Source organism: Mytilus edulis, chromosome 1 (assembly GCF_963676685.1).
Source record: "Mytilus edulis chromosome 1, xbMytEdul2.2, whole genome shotgun sequence".
Taxonomy (NCBI): domain Eukaryota; kingdom Metazoa; phylum Mollusca; class Bivalvia; order Mytilida; family Mytilidae; genus Mytilus; species Mytilus edulis.
In genome coordinates, this window is record NC_092344.1 from 72,719,889 (window position 1) to 72,744,554 (window position 24,666).

Consider the following 24,666-nt stretch of genomic DNA (forward strand, 5'->3'; position numbering starts at 1 on the left):
TATAAACAATTATGTAACTATCCAATTTTATATGTTAGTTCGATGTTTGTTATTGTGTTGTAAGTCTTCTTTTTTTTTTGAATTAATCAACGTTTGTTTTTCAATTTCACACATTACCGAGGAGACCACAACGTTCGAAATGCTCATCTGGTAAATTGGTACCTTAATGCTATTCAATGACATCCGATCATCAAATACTCGTAAAACGCTCATAAACATTTGTATCAGTTTTTCTGAAATAAGTCACTATTTCTTTGGGGTGAATTGCTCAAGTAAATGTAGAATTTTAATGTCGCACTCTACGTACCTTGTTTGCAATATTTCTCGTATACATATCCAGGGTTACAGACCGTTGTGTTTTCACATAAACCATCGACATGATCACACATATTCGAAATACACCCATTACAAAACTTTGAACAGAGTATTCCAAATTGACCATTAGGACATTCTGAAAAATGGTTTAAACGTAAAATCTGTACATAAAGGATTGGAACAGTATTTGCTCAAAACATGGTACTACATTTCCTAGTAAAGTATATATAATATAAAAATGTATTTATTTCACATTTCTCTGCTGCAAAAAATTATTTTGAAATAAATTTTACAACTACCTTAAATGAAAAAAAATAATCAGATTCCATATATCTTCAACAATGAAATAATGCATTGTGATTGAATTACCTCATAGAATAATAAGTGAAACATTGATCATAACGTATGTCCATTAATACTGACAGTCATAGACAATGTCATATAATGCATTCATCTCATTATCATAAGTTTTGGTTTTAAGTAATAAAAAAATTGAATAGTTGATCGTAAAAAAAAAACATACTTTGTGTACAATTGAATCCCAGCCATCCGTTATTACACCCACCGATGCATTCTCCAGTCACATGATTACATGGTGGATTCAAACAGTTTTCTGAACATTCCTCAAAACAGTTTTTACCATATCTACCAACAGTACTACATGCTGCAATATACAGTCGTACTTTTATAATACTAATATGGTGGACATAATACCCTTCACCTTAATATATTTAAAAAAAAATATAAATATAAACTAGTCGATTGAACCCGCATGAGCGGGGTTCGAACTCACAATCTCAGTGTTGACTGGCTAGTGATTACAGTAATAACTATTAAAAACACTCGGCCACCGATCCCCCCTCCAACCATCAATATATATACGCATATAAAAAGATACATGTATCAAGATGCCTGGTTTACAATGTGCCTACTCTTTTATATGGATTAAACTGGGGATCTATACGGAAACGTATGTAAAAGTAAAGTATGACTCATGAAAAAGAAAAAGAAAGCAGCAAAACGAGCTAAACGTATAAAAAAAAACCCACAAAAAACTTAACTCTATGATTATTAGATTTCTTAATAAGTATAGATTTTGTTGACACATATTAAAATTTGAATATTGTAAATTCTTGAAAAGAGTATGAAATGAAAGACTAATTTTTTATGTAACCATTGTGATATCGATGATGAATTTATTTTATTTTAAAATGTTAAAAATATATATAAAAGGTATTAATACACAAACGCATCTGTATTTAAATTAGTTCAGTTATTGTCATCAAATAATGAATGATTTTAGAATTGTCTAATTTAGAAAATATTTGAAAAACGCCATACATTTTCAGGACAATCCTTTGAATGATTTATACTCTGTAGCCTTACCTACGATTGTATTGAAACTGTTCTGTTATGATATACGTATAGATTTATGATATACCTATAAGCTTAATTGCTTCTTATTTGAAATACACTATAACATGTATAATCAAACTATTAAAACAAGGTGTTTGTTCCTTTTGAGTTTCGTACAAATTGTGCTAGTTTGTATATGATTATAGAAAACAATACTTACATTTGTTACAATGGGTTCCGGTCCATCCTGTCTTACAACCGTCGATACAAATTGCACTATCTGTATAACAGTTACCGTTTAAACAGTTCCCAATACATCCCAATACACAAGAACCATTTCCAGGGTAGCAATGGCGCTCTACACAATGTTCGGCACAAGGTGTTTCACAATTAACTCCCCAAAAAGTCTGTTGACAACCTGAGAAGAACCATTTTTTGGATGATCATTGTGGATAATTGAAACTTTTTCCAATATAAGGTTAACACTACACAATGATATATGTTTTAATAGAACAAAACTGAAGTAAAATATCTATTAGTGGAACTCGTTTATTGGTTATTAAATATCATCACTAACACTTAAAAAAAAAGATTTTACCTAATGACCATGATTTTATGTGGAAAGGATAATCAGATAAACAGGAATAATGATTAACTGAATGTAGTTCAAGTCGAGAAGATCACTAAGTTGAATTAAATTTTGACTATTTTACCGATGATGCCTGTTTTGTTTACGCATCGTTGTAAAAATAACAGAATTTGATGCGACTGTCATAAGAGTCAGAGGTTTAACGCTATTCAACCAGGTTCAATCCACCATTTTCTACATTTGATAATGCCCGTACCAAGTGAGGAATATGACAGTTGTTGTCCATATGTTTGATATATTTTATCCTTTAATTTTGCCATTTGATTAAGGACTTTCCTTTTTGAATTTTCCTCGGAGTTCAGTATTTTGTGATTTTCCTTTTTTTATATGAATGTATAGTTTATTTTTTTAAATTTAGCTAAATACTCCCCTGTGCAAACTTGAAGTTTGCTTATATCAAATATCTGTGAAGAGATGAGACAATCGAACAACATATAAAGTATAGCCACGCATAAATAACGCGACATTAATAATACATGTCTATTTAATAGTATGCCCACCATTAATGGCAACGTAACATAACTCTACAATCGGTCCCTGTTTGTCAACGCCATAAGATCCTTTAGTATCATAATAAATGACATATTTTCCAAGATGATTACATGGAATCGTCTGAGTGATGTTTGGATATCCAGGATCAGGATCTTCATAACATAAATAACCGTCGGGTGGAATAGTTGCTGTGTTGGTAACATATAATTTGTATCCATCCATCCGATAAGCGACTGAAATAGTAATTCATCATAATTGTAAACGTCAGAATACTTATAAACACCACCACTGTCATTTTTAGACGTACACGAAGAATGCAACTGTATGGTTAAACAAAACGAAGCTGTAATTGCTTTATTGGTCGAAGTGTATCCAAATTATTGCCTGTTGTTCTGTTCACAACTGAAAAAATGAATTATTTGGGTTCCTTAATACCGGTACGTACCAAAAGATAATTTTCATAGGACCTTGCATATTACAGGATAAATTGTTTTGATTTGGTTTTGCGGAGTACAGATAAATAAGTCTGTATACTTTTGAAAAAAGGACCAAAATATCGTCCTTCATTTAAAATAGATTGGAAAGAATGTCGTCAAGTCACCAAAGATGCTCTTTCCTCGTTTTGTAAAAATGATGCAAACAGGAAAAATCTGATAAAAAATCTCTTGATTCTTATTTAAATAAATGTATGAATGTAGTAGATAAGAGAATATCACATTTTGAAAATAATTTAGAAGTAAATAATAGAGTACATAATACACCTTTTTCCAGAATAAGAAATAAACTTCAAATACTTTCAAAGCGGTTTGTGTTTGTACCAGCCGACAAAGCAGCCAACAATGTGGTGGTGGTATGCCGTAAATACTACACAGACGTTCTTAAGAATGAAATTTTAAATTCATCTACATTCAAGTCCATCCGCTTCACAGAGAGTCATATAGTAAACAAGCATATCACAACCACATCAAAGCTTAAGGCTTCTTCTGAACATTTGAAGATCCCTACTATGTATTGGCTACCTAAACTACACAAAAAACCCATTTAAATATCGTTTCATCTCGGTCTCTAGTAAGTGTTCTACAACTAATCTGTCAGTGCTCTTAACTAGTTCATTAACTACTATTAAAGAGCTTATCATAAACTATGAACATAGTGGTATAAACCATTTTTAAAGTGTAAAAAATTCGTTGGATGTTTTAGATAAATTACGGGCTTTTGATGGTCCTTTTGATTCTGTTAATAGTTTTGATTTTTCTACTCTTTATACTACACTTCCATACTATCTTATTAAACAAAAGTTTTCCTATTTAATTAAATGGTCGTTTGGTAAAGCTGAATGTAGATATATTTGCTGCAACTCATTTAAAGCCTTCTTCTCTAATGAGAAAGATAAATATGCTAGATATACTTATTGGAGGTGTGATGAGATGATTGAAGCTGTTAATTTTCTCCTTGATAATATTTATGTACGTTTCGGCAACAAAGTTTATCGACAGGTTGTTGGTATCCCCATGGGCAATAATTATGCCCCTTTAATAACAGACTTGTTTTTGTACTATTACGAATCACAGTTTATGACTAAACTCAGTAAAGACCCGTCGAAATTGCATTTAACTGATAAATTCAACAACACTTACCGTTATCTTGATGATATTTGTTCGTTAAATAATCAAGAATTTTCTCAATATACTGCTGAAAGTTACCCCAAGGAACTTACTTTAAATAAATCAAATTTATTCGGTAATAACTGTCCTTTCCTGGATTTAGATATTTCGGTTTTAAAAGGAAACTCCACTCTAAAATTTACGACAAAAGAGACGATTTTTCGTTCCCTATTGTTAATTTTCCATTTTTAGATGGTGATGTTCCTTTGGAACCATCTTACGGTGTTTATATTTCACAACTTGTGCGCTATGCCCGTGTCTATTGTGACGTTTTTGATTTTAACGAACGCAACCTATGTATTACTGGTAAATTATTAAACCAGGGATATCGTTACCATAAATTACTGAAAACCTTTACTAAATTTTTCCATAGATATAAAGATTTGGGTTTGAAGTTTGGATGTACCTGTAGAAAACTTATTTCAAACGAGATACCACATCCTCATTTTTACGGAAATGTTGTTAACCGTGCCCGGAAATTTAGAAATGATCCATGTAAACTTGTCGCTCCTTTAAAAAAACTTATTCTAAAAGGTGACCTATTCAACACTGTAATAAGATCATTGAATATTGTTTTTATTGGAATAAATATTGATTTTGTTATCAGTAGATTAAAAGCTTACTAAATTTTACTAGTATGTTATATATATACATATTCATGGATCTACAATCTGTCGATACCTGTAACTTGGCATTGCACAAGGTCATGTTTTTCTCTGGCTGTTTATGATGTCTTTACACTAAATCCATTGGATGTTGGATGTGTACGGATTGATAGTTTAGTCTTAAGATGCATGATTTTTTTATTAGTTGTTAGTGGATTTGAACTAGCTGTCAGATAACTGCGAGTACTCTCATATCTATTCATTGTGACTTTTTGTGTGGGGATGTATAAGTACCCGGCCACGTCCACTTATATTTTTGTCCATCTGATGAGTTAAGCCTTTTTCAACTGATTTTTATAGTTCGTTCTTATGTTGTACTGTTATACCACTGTCCCAGGTTAGGGGAGGGTTGGGATCCCGCTAACATGTTTAACCCCGCCACATTATTTATGTATGTGCCTGTCCCAAGTCAGGAGCCTGTATATTCAGTGGTTGTCGTATGTTTATGTGTTACATATTTGTTTTTCGTTCATATTTTTACATAAATAAGGCCGTTAATTTTCTCGTTTGAATTGTTTTACCTTGTCTTATCGGGGCCTTTTATAGCTGACTATGCGGTATGGGCTTTGCTCATTGTTGAAGGCCGTACAGTGACCTATAGTTGTTAATGTCTGTGTCATTTTGGTCTTTTGTTGTAAGTTGTCTCAATGGCATCATACCACATCTTCTTTTTTATATAGTCGATGTTACAATAAAGTTCATAATCCGAAAGTTGGTTATTTTAATTGAAAAAAGTCTAGAATATATATATATATATATAAATACAGCACAAACAACATTTTCCAAAAGACCCAAAAAGTGAAAAAGTATATTTAAACAAAACGTATTTGACTAACAGGTCGAACAACTGACGTTCTTTAAAAACCCTGCTGACTGCCATTGGCGATTGCCAAATAAAATTGATCACGAGATGTAACAAAATGGATCTTAATATAAATTTAATACTAAACGGAAAACGATAAACTTGTGGCCAAGATGTTATGCCACAAACACAAGGTGTCAATATTTTTTTTGTACACCAGATCTAGATTTCGACAATATATGTCTCTTCAGTGATGTTAGGGATCGAAACGGTATTTGGAAGGCCATATAATTTATATATTCTAGACTTTTTTCAATTAAAATAACCAACTTATAGATTGCATACTCTTTATACATATATAGTTACATATATATATATATATAAGGAGTATGCAATCTATAATTAGCTTGTAAATCTTGTGTATAATACTTACAATCTTTTCTGTAATAAATAATTATGTCTGTGATGTATGCAGATTCGAAGGATAATTCAAACATCCACCAAGCCGGTGTAGTACCCCAGCCAGGAGGGTATGTGTGGGAACAAATATGCCTTGAAAACCTATTTGACATAGGTGGGTTTATAGCATATTGTGGTTTATATCCGCTCCTATAAGATGAACTTTGCGTAGATGTGCCTGTTGGTGTAAGGTTATCTGTGAAATGCACAGCAAAAACAAATCACAAACGTGTATTTACAGTAAACAAATGATTCATTTGATATCTATGATTTTCTTATTTCGGAACATATTCAATCTTAGCATAAAATAAACTGGTAGACATGTTTATGTAACAGGTAATTATCTAGGTTTAATATATTCTAAATTTTTACTTTAATCACATCTGACCTGGTTAGTGCTCATCTAAATTTATCTTTGAAATAACCAGTACTCCTGCATTTTTTAAAATTCATATATCAAAGGAACGAGCAGAAAATTTAGAATACTAGCAAGCCAGTTAAAAATATAAGACATTAATGTAAACAGGAGTAAAGTGTTAGTTAATTTCGAAATCCATACCTGTCAAATATTTCATTAAGAATGGAAATGCAGCTATGTCAGACACCAACCCGATAACAAATTCGAAGGTGAGCTGAGATTTTGGAAAATTAGCCCTACGACACGTTTTTTTTTTTGTCCCAAGTAAGAAACCGTTTCATTAGTTGTGTTTTCTTATATACAGTACGCCAAAAGTTAAGCACCACCTATTTTGCTTCCATCGATTTTTTTTTATTTAAAAAAATCAGATAATCCTCGAAATAGAGAAAATATTCATGTAGCAATTTTGCTGACATATACCATAACCAAACCATACACTTAAGTTTGGTCACTTATGCAGAATCTATGCATTTGAATTTTGCGTTTATAAAAATAATGAAAATTACACAAATCAGAGACGGAATTTCAGTTTAATTGTGATTTTATATTTTTACAACTATTAATCACCCAATATCATTAAAAGTCTCTACAATTATTTCGTCAAGTTTAATGTCAATATTTGAGTCAACAGAATGTGTCACCACCTCTCTTCCGATACAGATCCATAACACGGCGTCTCATACTCTGAATTTTAGTTGAGCAAATTGATTCCATTCATCAACAATTGCCCCGCTTAAATCGTCAAGATATTGCAAAGTTGGATCTTAGCGATTTAGATTTATGCCAATGGCATCCAAGACATGTTCGACAGGGTTCATGTCTGGAGACCTGGAAGACCAAAAGACATTGTCAATCCTTGCCCTGTGTGGTCTATCGTTGTTGTCCATGTACAATGGTCTTGACGCAAGTGGAGGATTATCAAAATGAGGGACTACATTGTTTCTAAGCACCAAATCCCTGTATGTCTGTATTTTCATGTTTCCCTACAAAATATGCATACCCAGCTTACACCAGTATGAGAAGAAAACCTATATTGTAACACCACAGGCAACGAATGTGCAAATGCTGATTTGGTCATATGTAGTTTTTCCCTCGCCAAACTCGTATTCTGCCCTCTATTGGTTGTAAAAGAAATTGATTCTTATCTGACCAATGAACATTTTGACAGTTTCTCGTGTTCCAGCGTTGATGATCATTAGCCTTTTGAAACCTGATCATCCTGTGTCTGACTGTTCGGGCAGGTCTCTTGACAACACAGCGTGCTCCAAGGTTTCCCATATGAAGTCGACAGATTAATGATCGAACACTTACACGACTACCTGGAGGCCAGAAGTGTCTACGTTCTGTGGTAGGAGTAAATTGATTGGATTTAGCACGACCACTTAGCAGTCTGTCATCACGATAGTTGTTTAACGTCTTCGTCTTCCATTTACAGTGTTACGGCCAGAAATCGCCTTTTAGTTGTAGCAAACAAATCGATAATAAAATTTAACAAGATTTATTATACAAAAGTTTACAAGAAGTATTACATAAATATTACTGTCAACTTAACTGTCAAAATATGAGTCCAATCTTTTATCTTTATCTGTATCCGGAAATCTTCTCGGAATCCAATCTGAATATTACGTTCACTACTAAGGTCACAATCCCGTATGAAGGTGGCACGGTAGTATTTGCTTTCCAGAATTTAGGTTGCTCTTTTGTGTACCCTACTTAGGTAAATGTATCTAAACAGTGTGATTGGACAAAAAATACAGTATCAACTGAACATACTTTCCCAAACTGAGTGATGAATCAGGTGTAGAAAAATATGAAATAATTTTATATACAGATGAAAATGAATTTTTGAGAATGTTTTTAAATTTTGCATTCACTGCACCATAAAAGACCTAAAAGTACTAGTGGTCTTAGGATTTTAAAAATAGCAAAAAAAGTAAACGGTCATAGTACATATCCAAATTCATTTCTGAATGGTAAAATGAAAGTACTTCAGTTAACTGTGAATGTAGAATTTTTTGCAGTGTTAGAAAGTGGTATAAATTCTAAAAAGGCTATCATTATCCCTTATGGCCAGGAAATACTACCGTGCCACCATGATGTTGTTTGTAGAATAAAAGTGTCAATCCAAATGCTGTGAATACTAATGTTTATCGATGTCTATGTCTGAAAGTTTAACTTTATTGTCTGTATATATATATATAGTTGTCACGGAAAATTCTAGAAAACTGTGGAAAAGGAATGTCCTAGTAATGTACAACGGAAGTTTCTGCGAAATGTAGAAGTTTAAATAACGCATCTTTTATTAAAATCATTCTGGAATTGTTATGTAAGTCAAATGGAAAGTTCCAATCATTCCACCAGTATCTGTGGTTGTTCCAGTGATTTCTAAATTGCACAGTTATAAGATTATTATGTAAACAACTATCAGGCCACACCACACAAATTAGGCCAACATAAATAAATATAATAATTACAATATCATAGCAACAGGACCTGTGTTAACATGACGTTGTAAAAATCTGACAATGGCGATGTGATAAAGATTGAAATGGTTACTATGCTTCTAGTGTTCCTACCGGCATTTGATATGTCAATTGCTTGACAACGTTCAGACACGGATAACCTACGCCTTGCCATATTTGGTGACATCCCATTAGTCTGACAACCATTATTCCGACAGCCCATTACTCCGACAGCCCAATATTCCGACAGCCCATTAATCCGACAGCCCATTACTCCGACAGCCCGTTACTCCGACAGCCCATTATTCCGACAATGCGTTTTTTGTGTGTATGGGTAAAGTTTCTCTAAAAAGACTAACTCCGCTCTCTATGATATTTGTCCGTTTTGATTACAACTATTCTTTCCATGCGGGATATTTGTCTCAGTATATTGGAGTTTACTCATGCTTATAGCAACTGCTCAGTCCTTACCCTGGTCTCACTTTCGTTTTACGTGTCTAGGTACTTTATTTAATATTTATCTTCATATTTCGTTGTTTGTGTGTCCACTATCAGTCTGTGCTTTTCTAGTTCGCTATTTTATGCATGTGTGTCTTGATCTACCTTCTTTCACTAGATCCTCGGTTCCCCCTTTTCGCGTGAGGTTTCCCCACTATTAACTACATAGATAAATATATTGGAGTTGGATAACACTACCGCCCTCTTTGGTCGCAACACTTCCTCTCCTTGTATCACTCATCTGAGTTTTATTTAATTAAATTAATTTTGTCGCAGAAATAATGGACTAATGTAGCGTCAGTCAGAATGAGAAAAACAGAGTCAATACATACCCAGATCCTTGAAAATAAGAGGACAAACAGGAAAAAATATATGCTCAGAAAAGATGAGCAAATATTCCAATTATCAATTATGAAAACGGTATCATGTTCGGGAATGTGAATCCACGAAATACGGAGACAGTACACAGCACTTCCAATAGCGATCGATCAGACATAGACTGAGAGATGAAACTCGATAAATTTGTAGGGATACCGATTTTATATCCAGACTTATGGGTTGTCGGAGTATTGGGCTGTCGGAGCAATGGGTTGTCGGACTATTGGGTTGTCGGACTAATGGGTTGTCGGACCTATGGGCTGTCGGACTAATGGGTTGTCGGACCAATGGGCTGTCGGACTAATGGGCTGTCGGAATAATGGCGTGTAACCGCCATATTTCACAGTGACTTGGTGAAGGTAAAATGTTACCTGTACGCAAAACAGTAGAAAGATGATTTTTTGTGTTGTGTTGTCGTTATGTTGCTTATGTATTCAACTAGGCCATGTCTGTTTTTTATTCAAACATATCATGAATTACCCATAAGCTGCGAGTAGAAAACTTCTTCTAACATGCAAGAGAAATGAATTCAGACGAATAATTAGAAATAATACATCTGGTAGTATTAACTTACGTTGTGCTGTAACAGTTAACATCACAAAGGTCTGGATTATCAAACCAAATATCATTTCAGCTTTATTTACTACCCAGAATATACAGTTGAAGCTATTTTTTGCTGAAATGAACAAACGAGGTCTGATAAATATTGTATAAAACAATTCTTTAAAATGTTAATGTACTTGCACTATAGTACACTATTGTAGTTACATATATAATACAATTTTAGAAGTTAATGAGACAAACCTCTATCCAAGCCACAATGTATAAAACGTACACAATTACAAGTAAAGTACGGAATTCAACACGGAGCCTAAACTCACACCGGGCAGAAAGGTATAAAGGGCTTACAAGAGGGACTCCGAGTGTCAAACTCATAGATTGAAAATAAACTGACAACGCCATGGCTAAAGATAAAAAGACAAACCGACAAATTATAGTACAGAAGACACAACATAGAAAAGACTAAGCAACACGAACTAAACTAAAAACGGAGGGGGGGGGGGTTGATCTCATGTGCATATTTTTAAAATTTTTGATTAAAACTGACGTGGAAAGGTAACACCAGGCCACCGAAAGTTTCATTTTTATGAAGCCCAGGTGGTCGTGTGGTCTAGCGGGACGGCTACAGTGCAGGCGATTTGTAGTCACGATATCTCAGTAGCATGGGTTCGAATCTCGACGAGGGAAGAACAAAAAATTTCCGAAAGCAAATTTACAGATCTAACATTGTTGGGTTGATGGCTAGACGAGTTGTATATACATAATGTACACAGCCATGTATCACCATCACTGCTGGTAATCCGATGGATAAATCTGTTGTAGAGTTGTCATTTTGATAATCTACTGTGAATGTAATGTACTGGACATTTTATTGTAAAGATTTTCAACATCAAATTGAATCATGAATAGTAATATATGACATTCCGTTGTGGAATTTTTCCCTAATTGAAAATATTAAAAAATCTAATCATTTTTTATATTGATCAATGAATTTCAGTATCTAATTTATGAATCCTTAACATGCCGGACTGTAATTTAAGGTCCTATTCAAAATACTGTAGACTGGCTCCAATGGCTCTCCATACATTTAGACGTCAACTTTATGCCATTAATTTCGAAGTGAATACATGATATCAACCTTAAACTATGTAGTGTCATGTTTCTCAGGTTTCAGGTTAAATGTTCATTTTGAGCTCATTAACGTACTTCGAAAGTTGAATTCAGAAAAAAATGGGCTTTTTGGGCTTTCCCTATAATGTTTGGCATACGAAGTTGAGGGGCATAAAACTCCCCAAATATGTAAAACTCGTGGTACATAACTACTGCGTACTGTTTAATTTAGAATACACATAGACAAAGATTACATCCGGTTTCAGGCCCAGTTGAACTCAAGGTTCGGGAAAATCTTGATTGTTTTGTGCAAATGGCCTAATTAATAGATATAGGAAGATGAAGTGTGAGTGTCAATGAGACAATTAAGACTGTGTAATCCAGATCAGTTTCATTCTCTACTGTTGTGGCTAATGGGTTTACTGTGGTCTACCCTATATGTAGACTACAGTAGGATACCTATGTCGACCCTCGGTCTTCCAGGTCAAGAAATAGGACGAAAAATCGTCAAAATTGACACTTGTTGTACCGGAAGACCAATTCTGGGCAAAATCTAGCCCACTAAAATTCTTTCTGTTTTTAATATTATAAAAATCAGCTTCAACTTTGTCGGTGTTAGGCTAAAAAGCACTAAATATATTTAACATGTACATGTAATCAGTAAGGCATTTACATCTTAAACGAACGATAGTGGAACATTTTGTTATTTCAAGTCGGTAGGGGCTTGCATAGCTGGTTCTCCAATTGTGACAGTCTGCACTGTCTATATGATCAACTTGTACGCTAATTTTGTAACCAGTTCAAAGTGGTGTCACAATTTTAGGGGAGATCCGTTTACGCCAAAAATGCGTCCTTTTGCGCCACAACTTTTTTTCTCTAATGCTACGTTTGCGTACGCTCTGTTGATTTGCGGTTCTTTTTCCATGCAAGAACATTAACAGCGCATTAACCCACAATTGAGAGCCCCAAATGACGTTTCTCATTCACTGTTATATCCGTTTCGAATGCATTATTTTCTTGATAGGGGTGTTCTCAAAATGTTCCCCTGAGGTAACATAGAGAATGCTTTACGAACACCCTAAACCTTGATCAGGCCACTATGTTGCCGTCAAAATGTCTAAATCTGCAAAACGTTTTCTCAAAACATGTATTGTAACAAATAAGATTCTCCTTGTTTATAATCAAAGCAATTAATACATATAACAATATTGCTTTTGATAAATATGTGTGACATCAAATACATGGATACCTTCATGTAAAAATAATTGTTAAGGAATATTTGTATAATTTGAGATGCCATCTTTTGTGGATTTGATTGATTTTTTTTTAGCAACAAAGAACTTATTGACTTTCCTAATGCCCGCGTCACACTGTCCCGATTTTTACGCCGATGGCAACAAGATTATGGAAATTTTCAAAATCGGGACTGATCGTATCCAGATCGGGCTATTCGTAGTGCCATCTTTAACCATCTTTAACCATCGGCCACTTTTTCTAGCCTTCGGGGACAACTTCGGGAAGGGTTATAAATTTTTTAACATGTTAAAAAATCCCCGATGGTGCGTCCGATGTTGAGGGTTCGTATTGAGTTCGTATCACAATCCTCACCATCGTAATGTCACCGGGAATGCTTCTTTGAACATCGTATTGCATTCGTGTTTCCATCGTTTCCATCGGGCAGTTTTAACATTACGATGTCTACATGAATGAATCACGAAGCTACCCGAAGGTCTTACGATGACAACACGACTTCGTGAAGACCTCGTCATTCCGTCGTGTTGCCATCGAATAAAAGTACGAAGGCGACAAGATGGAACTACGACGGCAATAAATCCAGCTAAATGTAAGTTAATTTTTGCGCTTAAATACATTTGAAGTGCCATGCGCGATATGCATTGGTCAGTCTAATACGACAGTTAAGAAAGACGTTCACAAAACATGGAGCTCATATCATATGATTCTATAAGAACAAGAAAGGCGACAGCGTTGTTTCTATTAATTCAAATGGAACAAGAAGAGCAGCTATTACAGGCTCAGGATTTACTTTTACAAGTAAAATATTATTTTTTGTCAATTTTTCATATCAAGTAACATAATGAAAATCATAAACGCGCCTCGTACATCAACACTGCAGGTACACGTATATAGGGAAACCAACTTTTTCTTCATTATTCTGATTTTTTATGTATCGTCTGAGTTGTTTTCACACGAATGTTTACTCCATATTCATTTTGTTTTCTATATGTCATATTTTGCCGCATTTGTTGCTTTCCCCACATCCTTCCTTTTGTCTATATTATTATGATATTCTCCGTGAAAGAGCTCTTTTTGAATAAAGGGATCAACGAACCCATTACCTTAACTTTAAGATAGATCAGTAAACATGGGCATAATTATTGGTGATTATTCAGACTAGTGCACACATTTTACAGTTCAATCAAGGCAATGCCGAGCGTGGCATCCCCTCGTATGTAACATAGATTCAGATTCAATATTTTATTAAAGTCTCACTACTTGCAATACATAAATATACAGTACATACAGAGTATATACACACTATAAAACAGACAATTATACACAAATATAAATTACAAGTACCATTCTATTAAGAATTATGAGAGACTATAAAACAATTTCTATATAAAACTAGTTAAAATACATACGATTATTAAAATAATTTCATTTTAAGAATATAAAAAGGTATTTCTTCTACTTAAAATATCAAAGCAGGTTTTGGCAACCACATCATAACAATTAATGTTTTTAAATAAATAAACAAATTTATCATCATCAGACAAATCATTGAAATCTACATTATATTTCATAGCTTCGCTATATAAACAAAAGCGCAAATCTGCATATAAAGGACATGATAGTATTACATGTTTTTCGTCTTCTATGTTATCATTACACATAAAACACACTCTTTCGTCTACATTTTTATTTTCATACCGCCCTGTTTCAATTCTCAACGGAGCTACTCCGCATCTAAATTTAGCAAAAGCACTTCTATATCTATAAGATAATTTTTTAGATAAATATAATTCACTTCCGTAACTGTCTTTAAACAATTTATAAGTCCGCAATTTTTTACCAACATCTTGTGTTAATATTCTATTTTGCCAGTTTTCTATATACTTATCAAGTAAAAATTCTTCTATCTGCATAATATTTTGTTTACACAGTACATTATTTAAATCAGTATACAAATCTAAATTACATTCTTTAAACTTAGACATAATCCTAAAACACCAATTTCTTCTCTTATTAAGAGCATTTCTATAACACCATTTAAATATTCTATAATTTAATCTATCTGTGCACATTATGTTACACCTAGCCCAATGTCGAAAAACACAAGTCCACTGCTTAACACTTGGAGGCCTCCAGCCCATATCCCCTTGAATTGCATCGTTTGGGGTATATTTACCCACACCCATAAAAGACCTGATAGCTCTGTTCTGGACAGCATTTATACATGAAAAATCTCTGGTGCCCCAAATGGCTGCACCATAACTTATTACTGGCCAGACCAGGCTATCAAATAATTTAGTAAATGTACTGTACTGGAAACCTCCATGGGCCTTACTCTTTACAATAATCAAACTTAATGCCCTGTTCGCTGATTTGGCTACAGCTTTAGCCATTACATCATAATTTAAAAATTCAGTTAATAGTAAACCCAGATATTGATAGCATTGTACAATACATATCTGCTTATCATTAAATAAAAACAATGTTGTTGTCTGCTGTACAGAAGGATTTCTAAAATGTACAATTTTAGTTTTCTCGTGATTAACATTTAATAACTTATTTTTACACCATATATTTAAAACATCTAAGAGTAATTGCAAATCGCTTTCATTCTCTGCAATCAATACAATGTCGTCTGCATATAACAAAATGCCAACTTTTTCACCATCAATATCATTACCAATATTTAATGCTTTAATATTTGTAACTAAGCTGTTTATAAAAATATTGAATAAAATTGGCGACAAAACACAGCCTTGTTTTAGGCCTGAATTTACACTAAACCATTCAGTCATATGCCCATTTAATTTAATAGCACATTCAACTTGAGAATAAATAGCTTTAATAAAACACAAAAAATGTTTACTTATACCAAGATCATTAAGATCGTTAAACAATAAATTTCTATTAACCGTGTCATATGCCTTTTTAAAATCTACAAACACTGCAAACGTAGATAATTTTCGTAATTTTCTGGTTTCAATAATCGATGTTAGCGTACTCAAATGATCAATAGTACTTCTACCACCACGAAAGCCGTTTTGCTCATCGTGTAAAATATTTTTAGTTTTTAACCAAGATACTAGTCTATTATTTAAAATGCTACAAAATAATTTATAACTACATGGTGCCAATGTAATGCCCCGATATGACAAAGGATCCCTAGTGTCTGCTGTAGAACACTTAGGTATAGGTGTTATTATCCCTTTACTCCACATGGATGGGATTTTACCAAATTTAAAACACTTATTAAATAAATTATGTAAAACATATAAAAGTATATCATTTCTATATAATTCTATAGGTATCAAATCAATACCTGGCGCTTTGCCATTTTTTGCTTTAATCAATACATTTAAAACTTCATCAATAGTAATTTCACAATCTAAAAAATCATCTGAAATATTATTTGTTATACTTTCATTCGGCAAGTTATCTTTATCTTTACAATTCAATAAATTATCAAAAGAAATTTTCCATTTATTTAGAACTACATCAGTATTAGTACAAATTGAACCGTCATCATGTAACACTTCCATTGGAATGTTCTTCTGTCTTTCATTCCCAACACCAATTCTTCCTATTTTCTTCCAGAACTCCCGGGGGTTAACATATTTGGGACAAATATGGCTTCGGCATATAATTTAAATGCATCGTAAGCTGTACACGACGTCTTTTAGACATCGTATGGCCATCGCGCCATCATCGTAATCCATCGTGTAGCCTTTGTAATCCATCGTGTAGCCTTCGTGATCCATCGTGTAGGCTTCGGCTGAGATATGAAGCTTAAATATCCGTCTTCGGTTAACCTTCGTATGTCAATCTTTTGCTATCGTATATAATTTCGGCACCATCGTATAGACTTCGTCATTCATCGTACTTGCTTCTGTCACTTTTTGGTATTTTTACGAGATCGGGACCAACTTCGTACGAACTTACAACTTTCGCATTCGGGTGTCCATCGTATATAAAAATCGGGACAGTGTGACGCGGGCATAACACTTTATTGTAACTCATTTAAACTAGACTATTAACATGGCATTCGCTGGTTTTAGAAAATATAACGTAACCCTGCATCAATGTAGCGTTCCTGTGTTCATATAGAAAAGTCATATCAAACATGTCAAAAGAAATCAAATGGAAAAATACTGATTTTAATTCCAAATATACGATGTGTTCGATCTCTTTGTTGCATACAAATCCAGAGACTAAAATAAATATAGATGAAAATTGCTCATGTATTTATTTCGAGAGTATTTTGCCTTAATAATTATTACTTTAACATCATTCCGCGGTCTCACATGTATAACAACAGGAAACGTAAGACATTGTTGTTTTGAACGTTTAAAGTTAATTTATATTACGAATTGTAGTATTTTTACACACTTATTTATACATTGTTTTCCGTCTATATAATTTAAAATGACAGTTTAACAAATTATATGCTGTTTATATATTTAAGATTTCGATTCTCATATGATAAATTTTGACTAGAAAAATTACATACCTTGTGTTATGAGTTCTACATATACCAAATCACACAAATTACAAGCGTTCGTACAAAATGTATTTTTTCCAAGTAATCTACATAAAATTTAAATCGGAAAACATTCTAGCCTAAACCAGTCAAGTGTACATTTTAATAACTACTGTGTATCATTGCATTATGTGAAAGTTTAGTTAAAGTTATCATCTATAAAATCAGGTAGAGTATCAAATGCATCCATGGATAAATAAATCAAATAAATGAGATAAAATTGATGTTCGTGTTGCTAAGTCCAAAAAAGAGCCAAGTGAGCTTTTCTCATCACTTGGTGTCCGTCGTCGTCCGTCGTCGTCGTCCGTCGTCGTTAACTTTTACAAAAATCTTCTCCTCTGAAACTACTGGGCCAAATTTAACCAAACTTAGCCACAATCATCATTGGGTTATCTAGTTTTAAAAATGGGTGCTATGACCCAGACAACCAAACCAAGATGGCGGCCATGGCTAAAAATAGAAAATAGGGGTTAAATTGTAGATTTTGGCTTATATCTCTGAAACCAAAGCATTTAGAGCAAATATGACATGTAGTAAGATCTAGGTCAAGATCTAATTTTCAGACAAAACGGACAACCCGTTGCTGGGTTGCTACCCCAGAATTAGTAATTTTAAGGAAATTTTGCAGTTTTTGATTATTATCTTGAATATTATTATAGATAGAGATAAACTGTAAACAGCAATAATGTTCAGCAAAGTAAGATCTAAAAATAAGACACATGACCAAAATTGTCAAATGACCCCTTGAAGAGTTATTGCCCTTTATATTAAATTTTTAACCATTCTCTAAAATTTTAGTAATCTTTTAAAAAAATCTTCTCCTCTGAAACTACTGGGCCAAATTTAACCAAAGATGACCCGGACAATCATCATGGGGGTATTTAATTTTAAAAATGTGTCCGATGACCCGGACAATCAACCAAGATGGCCGACATGGCTAAAAATAGTACATAGAGGTAAAATGTAGATTTTGGCTTATATCTCTGAAACCAAAGCATTAAGAGCAAATCTGACTGGGGTTAAATTGTTTATCAGGTCAATATCTATCTGCCCTGCAAGTTTCAGACAAATCGGACAACCTGTTGTTGGGTTGTTGCCCCCGAATTAGTAATTTTAAGGAAATTTTGCAGATTTTTGTTAATATCTTGAATATTATTTTAAATAGAGATAAACTGTGAACAGCAATAATGTTCAGCAAAGTAAGATCTACAAATGTGTCAACATGATCAAATTTGTAAATTAACCCTTAAGGAGTGATTGCTCTTTTGTCAATTTTTAACAATTTTCATAAATTTTCATAAATTGTTGTGTAAATTTTTGTAAATTTTTTACAAAATATTTTCCAATGTAATTACTAGGCCAAGTTCATTATAGATAGAGATAATTGTAGCAACTAGAATGTTCAGTAAATTAAGATCTACAAACACATCACCATCACTAAAACACAATTTTGTCATGCATTTATCTGTGTCCATTGTTTGATATGCACATAGACCAAAATGAGCGACACAGGCTCTTGAGAGCCTCTAGTTTTGTTTCTATTTATGAGTTTGAATATCCCCGTGGAGTTGTTCGCCCTTCTTTTATATGCTTTTTACTTATTTTTGATTCAATAACTCAAATGAGCGTCAGTTTCATGGATTTCTTTATTTTCTTTTGATAAAGTGATTAAGATAATATCAACAAACTTTGACTGCTGTAAACATATTTTTGACATTTGTTTTCACAAATTGTTGTCAATATAATGGAATTTTATGGGACTGTCCTACAATAGTTATCAAAGGTACCAGGATTATAATTTAGTACGCCAGACGCGCGTTTCGTCTACATAAGACTCATCAGTGACGCTCATATCAAAATATTTATAAAGCCAAACAAGTTCAAAGTTGAAGAGCATTGAGGATCCAAAATTCCAAAAAGTGAGAGATTTGGCTAGCTATAAAACCAGGATTTGTTCAACTTTCCCCGAGTTAGAGCCATTTCCCCGTGATTTTGTCCATTTGGTTAGCTAGGTAAATCATGTTTTTAAATAGCTTGATATATGCTAATAGATGTGTTAGAAAAGTCGATACTGCTGTTGGCGCTCGTATGAATAGAAAAATAATCTATCGTTTTTATTACCTGTATGACCACTGAAATACTTTATTTATAGTATGCCAGACACAATCTCGATCAATCATTTAAAGGGACCCAAAATTGAACATGCATTTGAAAAAAAAAATTCGTGCGATATTGAAGATAATTATAACCATACATGCAATTGTAATAATTTGATTAAAGAATGAAAAATATGATAAAACATTAAGGCGTAGCTTTACTTTATGTGGAAAAAGGGAGGGTCATGTATTTTGGTTGGTTTCGGAATTAACAAGTTTTTGAAAAACAAAAAGGAACAAGATTTTGTCCAGCATTATCTCCAAATGGAAACAAACCATCGTTTTACTCTCATTCTTAAACGATTTAAAAAATAATGTCACGTTTCCCCTTTACACAAGATGAATGCCCGATGATTCATTATAAATTGTCAAATTTGTATTCTATGGTCACTTGCCTATTACAATATAACAGCGACACTTACAAATAATTTTTTTCAATTTTTTCAATTTCTTTTTTTCGGCAGTTTTCATATTAATTGAAGTCTGTTATATGGTGAAACAATTTAGGTTAATTGACCATTGACCTATGAACTTGAAAATAACTTGGGTTCTAGATATTCATGATAGTTTCGTATAAGTTAAGAATAGTCAAAATCGAGTGTAGAGTGTTAACACGAGTATCAAATAAATTATAAGTTTAACAGTGACCTTGACTTTTGACTTCGAAAATTTATAGGACTTTAGATATTCCTAAAGTCTAAGTATGTACCAAGTTTGGTCAATATCTTGGAACGTTGAGGAATATTGAGTGTTTACAACACCTTAGGGAGTTATGGACTGCAAGTTGACGGAAGGACGAAGAGACGGACAGACGGTACCGTTACAAAACCCCTCCAATTTTGTTAGCAATAGGATAAAAAACATTGGAATCGGAAATGAAGACACTTTATTTTATATGATGGCAATATGGTGGCACGAAGGGTCGATTCATTTACATTAATGAAAACCCGTTAAAAGACGTGCGATTGAAGCTTAGAGGAACAATGTTAACTGACGCGAAGTTTTGTTTTCTTTTATTAAAGTCTTGCAAACATTTGTTTCTTACATCGACACACAAATAACCAATATTAGAGTTAATACAGTTACTGAACACTAACTAAAAGTAAATAACAACACCATCCAAATGAACATTAAATCATTTAACAGTTTAATAGTTGTTAATGACTTTAAGTTAGCTTTCAATAAATGCGTTTTATTTTCTATTTAAAAGTTACTCAATTGTCATAGTTATTCAGTTAAGGATTACCATTCGAGATCACATATTAGCATTCGTGATCACAGATTGTCAATATACGAGATCAACGATTAATAATCCGAGATCACGGATTATCAATCTTAGATAACAGCTTAGTAATCGAAGATCACGGATAACCAATGATCCTAGATTATCAAATCGAGATCACGGGTAATTATTTTGGGGTGTGTGTTATGGCTTTCGTAGTTATACGACTACACCCTTCTACCGTTTGTTTACTAAACGTTAAAACTTATATTTGATCTTCTTCTGCGTACTTAAAAAAATAAACTGATAGTTTAGGATTAACCTCAGATGTATCAAACACGCCCATACAGGTAACAAAAGTATTAAGTATTTATGATATTGGAGATGACCCCCTCGTCATATTGTATTCATCTTCCATCCAACACGAGCGCTAGCAGTAAAGACTACTTTTCTATTCAAAGTGCACGAAAACACGTCACATCATCTTTTTTTCATACCTTGAACATGTATTCCTACAATAATCAAGGTCAAGACTATTGATTTTTTTGTTTGTTTATCAAAACCTACATTGATTGTGCTTGATTATGCTTCTGAGAAGTATTAACATATGAATCATCAACTAATAGATATTCAAATTAGTTTTGTATAAAGAAATCATGGTGTTTCATTTAGCGTGTTAATGTTGGTGATTTGTAGTGTACATTTACATGTATTTCATAGCTTTGTTTAACTTAAAACTAACCAAATACTAAACAAGAATGTGTCCATAGTACACGGATGTCCCACTCTCACTATCATTTTCTATGTTCAGAAAAAATTTAAATTGGGGTCAAAAACTCTAATTTGGCATTAAAATGGAACATAACATATTATAAGAATCATGTGTACTAACTTTAAGGTTGGTTGGACTTCCACTTCATCAAAAACTTCCTACACCAAAAACTGTAAGTGGAACGGGACAGCCGGGCGAACGATTGGACGGACAGACGAATGAACGAACGAACGGACGTACCGACCGAAAAACGTAATTACCCTAAGTGGCGAACACAAAGGGGTGTTAAATATGAATACGAGAAAACTTTAATAGTATATAATTATCTGAAATAAATCAGATAATCTGATTCAAAATAGGTATCTGTTTTTATGCAAAGAAGCAAAACATATCGGACTCATTTTACTGGAATGTTGTTCATAATCTGGATGTATTTATATCTATACAATGTACCAATTTTTAAAGCTTATCGTCTATATGAGACGGAAACAGCTTACTCCAGCTGGTACTAGAACGGCTTGTGTAACATACACATGTAGATCTGGTCTTTTTTGCATGGCATTGTACAAAATGGATCGTCGATTGGTAGTGTAAATTGATTTGTTCTGTTGTGTTGTTTTTTTGTACAATATCAGTACTAGTATCTACACAGTTGGTGTATTTGCGATAACATTACTGTCTGCATTTGTTACATATCCTATAATTTTCTAAAACTTTCTTGTTAAAGATATAGAAATAAATTTTTTTTACGAAGTTGTTTTTAAATTTTCTGCTTAAATCTTTTAATTTTCGTTATGAGTATACCACAAACAACATTTTAGCTTCATTGCTATATAATCAATTCTCGTGTTAGTTATTATATGCAAGCACCGTCTTCAGAGTGACCCTTTGAATGAAACAAACATCCGTAAAAATGCGATGATAACATTACAATGTAATATTTCAACATAATAGGTAAAAAGTGATATAAATAACAACATCAACCAAAAAAACCTAACTTTTTGTTTTGTTTTGTAGTATTCTTTCAGGGGGATTCCCTGTTATTCCAACCTCAAAACACTGTAAATTCCGCATATTTGACTTTTATATTTTTAAAAATTGAGTTATTGACCAAAACATTTGTATTCCTTGTTTTTATTGTTTGATTTTATTCTTCCAGCACATTTTAAAATTGGCACTTCTGTGATCAAAAAATATCAGAGGAATCGGCCTTACCTCAACGTTTATAATTCTCGTAATATCTTTATATAGAAACGAAAGAAATTTGAGGCAGGGCGACAAAAATATGATACAACTGCTATATGTTATTTTGTATAAATCAAGAATTGTTTTTTTTTAAAGGAAAACAATACAAAAATACAAAACAAACACGATCTAATTGAGAAAAGTGTTGAAAAGTCGACGTTTGATAATTTCTCTCATGCATATGCAAAGGCGTAATTGAAACCGAAGTCTTAAGTACTCTGCCTTCTTTTCAAGTAACTGTTATTAACTTTTCTTTATCTCTAAAAATCTGTTTTCACTATTCAGAAAACATAGATATACATTTAAAGTGAGTAGTCTTTCTCTAATTGATTGATTGATTGAGTGATTATTTTTCTGTATGTTTAGACCATATAAGATGTTTCTTTGGCATACGTCTTATACTTTTAACCAAGAGGTAAGTAACGGGGGAAAACATGTTTGTGAGCTTTCAACATCTCCATTTACACTGGACGGTGCTCTTTACATACACTTCGTAACCTAAACTGTTCACATTGGTCGATTCATCGGTATTCAGTACAAAAAACTATCAAATGTACGAAGGCTAAATCGTCTGTTTTTTTGGTACTCGCATTTACAAAATGAATTTTGAAACCCTGAGAGTATTTAATCTGTTAATTGTAAGAAAACAAAAACAAAAAAACTACATTTTTCTTTTCGTTCCAGACGTAATGTTATTCAGTGAATCCACTACGGATTTAAAAGAGGGCGAAAGATACTAGAGGGACAGTTAAACTCATAAATTGAAACGTCATGGCTAAAAATTGAAAGCTTCAAACAGACAATAGTACACATGACACAACATAGAAAACTAAAGAATAATCAACATGAACCCCACCAAAATACTAGGGGTGATCTCAGTTGTTCCGGAAGGGTAAGCAGATTTTGCTCCACGTGTGGCACACCCATCGTGTTGCTTATGAGATATCAAATCCGGTAAATAGTCTGATTCGGTAGGTCACATTTATGAATGGGAAGGGGATTGTAGTTACGACACAAGGAACAAATCCGATATCATTTGTGAAACGGTTATTTCATAACGGTCAACCAACTCATGATGGCATCCTTAAAATTTACGAAGAGATGATTTGGAACTTTTGATTTAGTAGCCTCCTTGTGAGCAACAACCCTCTATCAAGAAAATCATGGTAGGAAATGCAAGCACGGGAATATCGTATCAATTGGGAGATATATACACCGTATGCAGGTGCTACTGGAATGTTGCTACTTAAAAATGGAAAGTTCACATTTGGAAATCTGAAATCATCTCTTTTGTCGTAAAGTTTTGTTTTCAATCGACCCTCATAGTCACCAAAATTTGAATTATTTAGTGAAAGAACATCATCTATAAAGCGGAGAGTAGAGTTAAAGGATATTGTTAACTTCTTATCTTTATTCCTAAGAAGTTCCTTTATGAAGTCAGACTCATAATAATAAAGAAACAAGTCGGCAAGAAGAGAGGCACAATTCGTTCCCATTGGAATGCCGATTTAAGTTATAGTTAAGTAGTATCAGAATAGCATAGAATTTAGTAATGACAACATGATGTAGTTGACAATAACTGCATATCAACATGTTGAGTGATCGACTTTTAGTACATTTTCCCTTTATGCTTAATATTGTTTTTAGATCA

General features: G+C 33.2%; 1 protein-coding gene across 2 annotated transcripts in view; it reads right to left on the minus strand.

Moving 5' to 3' along the window:
- LOC139489586 (receptor-type tyrosine-protein phosphatase T-like) overlaps positions 1-17,731 on the minus strand; it is a 50,522-nt gene extending 32,791 nt beyond the window's left edge. For both annotated transcript variants that reach the window (XM_071276176.1, XM_071276166.1), the window contains exons 1-7: positions 17,591-17,731; positions 10,733-10,834; positions 6,377-6,598; positions 2,821-3,045; positions 1,892-2,089; positions 839-979; positions 308-451 (exon numbers count right to left, since the gene is read on the minus strand). In XM_071276176.1, coding sequence (XP_071132277.1) covers positions 308-451; positions 839-979; positions 1,892-2,089; positions 2,821-3,045; positions 6,377-6,598; positions 10,733-10,787 — 985 coding nt within the window. In that variant the 5' untranslated portion in view covers positions 10,788-10,834; positions 17,591-17,731. The remainder of the gene's footprint in view (positions 1-307; positions 452-838; positions 980-1,891; positions 2,090-2,820; positions 3,046-6,376; positions 6,599-10,732; positions 10,835-17,590) is intronic.
- Positions 17,732-24,666: the final 6,935 nt, after the last annotated feature.